We start from the raw sequence: 6,878 nt of genomic DNA, 5'->3' as shown, positions 1-6,878 counted from the left end.
TTAAAAAAAATAATGTGTGGTTGAGTGTAGTACACAGGAGGAGTTTAACAGCAAACACAGTCATGCCTCTTCAATCAAAATGCTGGAAGTTCTGTAGTTGTGCTGCCTGAGGGAAAAAAAGGGATCAAAATGTCGTTCAGTCGTTGGCGAAGCAGCTCAAGCAGGCGGCGCCGACACAACACACTGTGGCCACTCCACATTATGGTGGTCAAACTTTCCTTTTCTGCTCCCGAGCTAAAATAGTTTAGCATGACTTTTCTTTGCTTTAGTAATCATCATCTTTTAACTTTTTCTCCAAATGCTAAATGTTAACGTTGTCCAAACAAACCATCTTAAAGCTTTTATCAACTTTTCAAAAGAAGCCAAATTAGAAGATGCGGAGAATTCATGGAATTGTCATTCAATATGCTTAAAACATGAATAAAAAAACCATCTAATTTTACTTCAGTGCTCCTTTATATCTTGTAGGTTGCTCTTAAACAATCATGCTTTGAAAGCATTTTTGAGAAAATAGGTTTTACACTAAAACTAGTGTGGCAAGCTACAATAATAATCCTACCAACCTGCATCTCTGCCCCTCCATTCTGTCATCAGGAGTTGCTGAATAAAGGTGCCATTCATTCCTGAACCATTCAATGCTCTGGTATGTTTGTGTGTTGTTGTTGTCCCCTGTTCCTGTTCATGTGGATAATGTAATTGGCAGACAGCTCTCGTTCAGGCCGGGTTAGGCCCTTTTTCAGGCCGGGGTAGAAGGAGGAATGTAATGAGTGAGGACGTGGCCTGGATTTTTTGCTCCGGGCTATTTGAAAATGTGGACTTTGCCATTTGGAAATATTTAGATTCAAAGAGTCTGGAAAAACTCTGTGACTGAATCACTGATTGTTTTTCAAGGGATAAACATCTTTTGTTTGTCTGCTGAAAGCTTTTGAAGAGTAGGAATGGGTGCTAATTTTACCCTCTGCTGCTGTCACTACTATGTGGTGCAGAACAGAGAGGAGAAGAAGGCTATCCTGCGGTAAGAGAAGCTGACAAATATAATTGCATGAATGTTCAGTTTATAGGCTAAAAGGAGTTAAAAATGAATAATCCTCTAAATCACTTTCTTCCATTTTTCCTACAGCATGAGGACCACTTCAGGGCGCAGACCACCAGAGCAGATATCCAGTGATTCCAGTGACAGTGAGACAGAGGAGGAAAGCCTCTTTGGACCACAATGTTTGGAGAAAAACCCAAAGAACAAACAGCAGAGTCAAAGATTAACAGTGGATCCGTGGGTTTATTCCAACAGAGCAGACGGGTCTCTGATCAGATGTGGATCGGACAGAGAGCTGCAGGCCTTCATCAACATGAGAGACCAGGCTGATAAGGCAACAGAGGTAATGGACTGCATGTGGTACACATTAGCACAACATATCCATATTTACATAAAAGAAAAAGAGAAGAAAGCAGAGATGAAGTTAGTTGATGTGAGAATGCAGAGAATATAAATAAATGTAGATAAATTATGTATATTACTGACACCTGAAGGTAAAAACTGAAAGAGAAGGAGCATATTTTGTAAAATAAAACTATGTTTTTTTTCTTATTTTAATCTCAGAAACAGTGTCCTCTGTAGATTAACATATTATGATCATTTGTTAATATTTAACAAGTGAACCCTTGTTAAATGTTGAATAAAATGAATATCCATTTAGGATCAAACTTTGATAAACATTAAATATGCTTTTGTAATTCTCTAAATGATCAATATAACATTGAATGTTTTCTCTGGTAATTTTATATTCAAAACAGAAAAATACGGACTTTCTTCTAGCAATTATGGAGTGCACAAGTAATCAACAAATTTTCCCACCTGATGTTTAGATATTTGGAGCTCTTTTAGAATAACATATTCTCTACAATACAACACAATGACATTCGTGTTTATCAATTTGTATCATAAAATTTTGGAAAAGTTTTCAGGGGTGGGAATACTTTTGCAAGGCTCTGTAAATATCTGAAATCCACCAAACAGAAAAGGGACAAGTTCAAATGAGGAGCTTTCTTTAAGTCTAGATGCTGATGAGAAAATCCACATTTAGTCTGTTAGAAATGTTCTCTCTCTGTCGTATTAATTTGTTTGCTGCAGTCTAATGAAATAACTCAATAAGATCAGAGAGTGCTGCACAGGTGACTCTCAAAGAGGTCTTTGATTCTCCATCATGCTGACTTTCAATACTTATGATTGTAATCCAAGAGCTAAAAACATACCGTTATTGTCAATGAATTAGAATATTAATGAAGTGCTTATTTTAGCAAAAATGAGTTTTAAACATTATTGCTGAGCTTCTCTTTGTCACCCTGAAGGTGAAACTTACTGGTAAAACTGCAAAGTCGTTGTTTCCTCAAAAAGCTGGGACTGCAGCTAATTCTCCGCTGAGAAGCTCACATTTTTCAGTCCATCGCTGTGACGGTGTTCAACATGTGATTGTGTTTGTGTTGAGAACAGCAGGCTGCAGGACACACTGGGCACATTGTGATGATAAAACAATTCCTTCATGAAAAAGTGGGGCAGTTTGGTCAAAGAAAAATTTACAAAAGCATCAGTAGACTATTTTGAGACCATTTTGCCATAAGGCCAGACACGAAGAAAGGTCAGCAACTGCAAAAGACAACCAATTGGAATATCTCTCATTAAAGTCTCCACTCAGGACAATGTAAAAACCATTATCATAATTTAATTTCCAGAAATAAAATAAGGGAACCAAATTGGGATACTGGAACTCCATTCATGTGACCACGTTATGGAGCAAAGCTGTGGTGAGCTATAGAAACAGACATGTTATTAAACTCATAATACTCTGAAACTGAAACCACTCACTGGATTTTACTGTGAATATTTTCTATATTTTCCCAAATTTTAAAACAAAATGTCATATTCCACAGAGGATTGTTGGACTGGTTTGTACCTTTATTTGCTACTACTTTCACTGTGCGGCTAAAAATGAGAAATAGACAAAAGAGCAAATTATAAGCATGATTTCATATATGCTTCTTGTTTGTCTCCAGGAATGGGAGAAGTTGAATTATGACATCCACACACTGCGCTACGCCAGGCGAGAAGTCAGATCTCGATGGAAGAAAATCCTGCTACAGCTGGGTGAGACACAATACACCTTTAAATTATAATAATACAGGGAATAAGCATAGAACACAGTTACAGAATTTTATGAAATACTTTAACTACATCTACCCTATGGAAAAACTAATCACATAGATTGCTTGGTGTGATTTTGATCCATTCTTCCACAAAAGTGTTTAAGTTTCATTTCTAACTGTGGATTTCTATAACGCGAAAGCAAAAAAAGTATTTTTCTATTCCTTTGAGTAAGTTAATGTGGCCTCTCCCTGTGTCTCTGCAGGTTATCAATGTGAGGTGGATTCCCTGCTGTGTGTGAACAGGCAGAGCCATTTCAGGCCAGATCAAGAACATTTTGGCAAAGCTGCTGACCTTTTGAAACAGCTGCTGGATCACACCTCTCTGTTCCCTCCTAGAACAGAACATCATAACAGATACCTGTATGTCATGGTACGGACACTTAAACAACCCTGTTGTTAATTTGTTTGCTTTCCTTTACTGTATTCATATAGCTTAGTTTTAAAAACCAAACTTTTTTGTGATTGTTAGACCAACTGTGGCTGACTATAAATCAACTTAATTTATATTCTTGTTCTCAGTGAGCCTTTTTTCTTCAAAGCATGCATAGTACAGCTTATAAAGAAAGAGCAATTTGATCAATTTTCTATTGTTTCCTGAAGTTTCATGGTCATTGTTGTTCCAATGGCCCTCTATACATCAGATCCAGTCACTTTTGAGGGCTATTCACAAAATCAATGGAGAAAAAAAAGTCAGATATTAGAGAGTGATGTTTTGTTTTCATTTGAATCAGCTGTTGTGGACTGTTTTGTGATGATTTTTTCATTTTCCTTGGCGTTTCCTTTAGGACCGCCTGGTGTCACTGGACAGTGCAGAGGACTTTATTAAACTGGCCAAACAAAAATATCCCAAGAAAGAAGGCTGAGAGGCAAAACAAGCAGGAACAAGGAGAAAAGTTGAAATAGCATTTCAACTATGTCTGCACTGTTAAAAGACTGAAGTACAGGGTTGAGCAAACACTTTAAAATATTTAAATTTTACTACATGTTGCTTCTGAATAGTCAAATATTTTACAGTCTTTTAAAGCAGACTGAAAAATCCTTCCTATACCCTTCAGACCTTAGATGATTCCCTCCATCTTATTCTCATCACTAAAAATAATTCAATGTTGCTCTGCAGCCCCGAACCAAGACTTTTTTTCTGGATTTTATTCAAGAATACAATACAATACAATTAGGAGCAAATCTGTTGTGCTCATATAAAATCCTAATAAAATACATAGCATTTTGTAATTACGAAGCATTAGCGCTATTTTCAACATATAGTATTTCTCATGACAAATTTAAAAGATCACATAAAAGTTTTTTTGAAAAAAGTGTCATAGTCAGGAGTGATTCACTGTTTTTGTTTCATATATAATTTCTAGTTTGAGTTTATCAGTAAAAACAAAATTTCTAACAATATTTATTTTTGCCACTTTGAAAGAATCAGTAGTGTATCTGTTTCATTATGCAAATAATAATTTATAGCATTTTTTGAGTTTGTCTTTGTTTCTCAACATAATAATATCTGAGTAAATGCAGTTGATTTTTTTGTTTTGTGTTACACAAGCAGAACTTTAACAGTGAAAAAAATTACGTTTTTTGCCATTTGTAAAAAATTAATCTCAGTTTTTCAGACTTTTTAAACGCACACTCTAAATATTTACATTGTATAGAATCAATTTATACAATGTATAAACTGCTGCTTTGTGTCAGTAGGGGGCAGCATGTGTTTACATCTCAGTGGGATTGACTGTTTAGTTGACTACTAGTACAATTAATGTAGTTTTTATTCAGAAATTAAACAAAAAAGGAAAATAAATTACAATTTGAGTCTAAAACTAACCCTGCATTTCATACTGAAAAGTGTAAATAACAACAAAGTAAAGAGAAAATACAACCAATAATTAATCTGAATTAATCCCCAGATAATTGAACTTTCTTTTTGTAAATTACTGATGTGGGATGGATACAAAATGACTTATTGTGGCTAGTAACCACAATAAGACATTATCCAAAAAAAAAAAAAAAAAACCTGCAAGTTTTTTTCTGGATAACTAATGGCAGAAATACACCATTTCCAGCTTCACATGATTTCAGCCATAGATCATACAATACATGCTTGTCATGTGTGATACACACATTCATGCTTGCTTGCACACATGTGCACCCAGAAAGAGAAAGTTTTGTCTGACCCAGATATTGTTCTCTCCAAGGCCCCTTCCCAAGTTTGGGAAACAGATGTGGAACTAAGTGAGGGGAAATGGAGAGGGTGGGGGAAGGGAGCCGGACGGGATGAAGGCACTGAAAGACATCGAACTGGATGCACCTTTTTCTCATTAAACTCTAAGAGAGTGGGTGTACATGTCTGTGTGTAATACTTACATCATCCTTCAGACTTAATCTCATTCTCCATACCCCCCACCTCCCAACACCCCCCACAGTCCTCTCACTAAAGGAGTTTATCTTTTTTGGACCTAAATATTGTCCAAATGATTAGAAATTATTGCTGACAAACTGGTTGATTGATTTGTTCTCTATGTTTAAAAGTGAACATAGAGACGATTGCAATCTATTGTGATTGGCATCTATGGAATTGTCCAAAAGTCCGAAGTCATCCCTTTCCCTTTCTTCCTTTGCTTCCATGAAGCCTGACCTTTCAGTAATATTTTAGGTGATTTTGATCACTTCTAGATTATATCTTTTCTTGTTTTCTGTCCAAGTGTTTTGATTGAGGGAGAGGTGTTTTTCTCGTTAAATTGTTAGTTTAAAAGGCATGCCAAAAATCAGATACAAACTTAAAATACAAAAGACTTTTGGGAAAATATCTAAAATATAAAAAAGTAAACTGCAATGAATTGTGGTTTATTTACATAGTCTCTAAATCTGTTCCTGCATACAGTCACAAAGTCAAATGATAAGTTTGAAAAAGCAGACTTGGTTCTGAGGGCATGCTGTTTCTCAGCAAAATCTAAATCTGTAGAAAGGAAATAACCAGAGCCATGACAAACAGTGTCATGGCTTTTATATATAACTCATTGTCCAGAGTTCTTAGTAACACTGACTAATTGTTTATACTGATAAATTTTAAAGCCTGTGTAATGACACACTTTATGGTTGGTCTTCAGGCATTTTTGTAACTACTTTGAGAGCAAATAATTATTATATTTGTATTTTTATACACACCTCAGGACATATAACCCCTCCTGGCAAAGATATGTAAGACGTTTTACACTCAATATATCTTTTTTTTTTTTTCTTTTTAATGTCAAACCCAATCCAACCTTTAATTTGAGTACTGTGGTCAGTTCAATGTCCTTAGCTACATCTGGTTTAACTGAATATGTCAGCAGCAGCTCCTACAATGCTTGTTGATGAGTTATAGTGATAACTCAACAGTTTGGATTGGGTCAGATAAAGCAGGAACACAACTATAATCCGTAGGACATTGGCCTTGAGGACCAGAGCTGTCCACCTCTGCTGTAGATTGTCCAGAGTCTTGGGTCCTCCATTATGAGCCCTTTTATTTGCTCACCCCTACAAGTTTTCCAAAGCATTCAGGTCTGTGGGGTCACATAGACTTTACTTTTTTCTAGGGCTTCCTTTGTGTTTGCTTTTTAAAATTTTTGTAGATCCCTTTGTGCTTTGTTTAGTTAACTTCCCTGTGTATTCATTTGGTGTCGTTTCAAAGCCCTTCTAAG

At 35.9% G+C, this 6,878-nt stretch overlaps 1 protein-coding gene across 1 annotated transcript; it reads left to right on the top strand.

Moving 5' to 3' along the window:
• The first annotated feature begins 737 nt into the window (after positions 1-737).
• On the top strand, positions 738-5,234 carry LOC114147677 (melanoregulin). Its single transcript, XM_028022233.1, has 5 exons — positions 738-1,015; positions 1,121-1,376; positions 3,049-3,139; positions 3,402-3,568; positions 3,984-5,234. The coding sequence occupies exons 1-5, from the start codon at positions 939-941 to the stop codon at positions 4,059-4,061; spliced, it is 669 nt and encodes a 222-aa protein (XP_027878034.1). The 5' UTR covers positions 738-938; the 3' UTR covers positions 4,062-5,234.
• The last annotated feature ends 1,644 nt before the right edge of the window (positions 5,235-6,878 follow it).

The sequence above is a fragment of the Xiphophorus couchianus genome, chromosome 7 (assembly GCF_001444195.1).
Source record: "Xiphophorus couchianus chromosome 7, X_couchianus-1.0, whole genome shotgun sequence".
In the NCBI taxonomy this organism is placed as follows: domain Eukaryota; kingdom Metazoa; phylum Chordata; class Actinopteri; order Cyprinodontiformes; family Poeciliidae; genus Xiphophorus; species Xiphophorus couchianus.
Note: the sequence above shows the minus strand (reverse complement) of the source record. Positions and strands in the feature narration are given on the sequence as shown.

What these genes read in the sequence shown, in the direction of transcription:
- LOC114147677 (XM_028022233.1), top strand. Translation starts at nt 939, where the DNA reads ATGGGTGCTAATTTTACCCTCTGCTGCTGTCACTACTATGTGGTGCAG. An exon ending in GAGAAGAAGGCTATCCTGCG is followed by an intron (nt 1,016 to 1,120) that starts GTAAGAGAAGCT and finishes TTTTTCCTACAG; the next exon opens with CATGAGGACCACTTCAGGGC. An exon ending in ACAGATACCTGTATGTCATG is followed by an intron (nt 3,569 to 3,983) that starts GTACGGACACTT and finishes CGTTTCCTTTAG; the next exon opens with GACCGCCTGGTGTCACTGGA.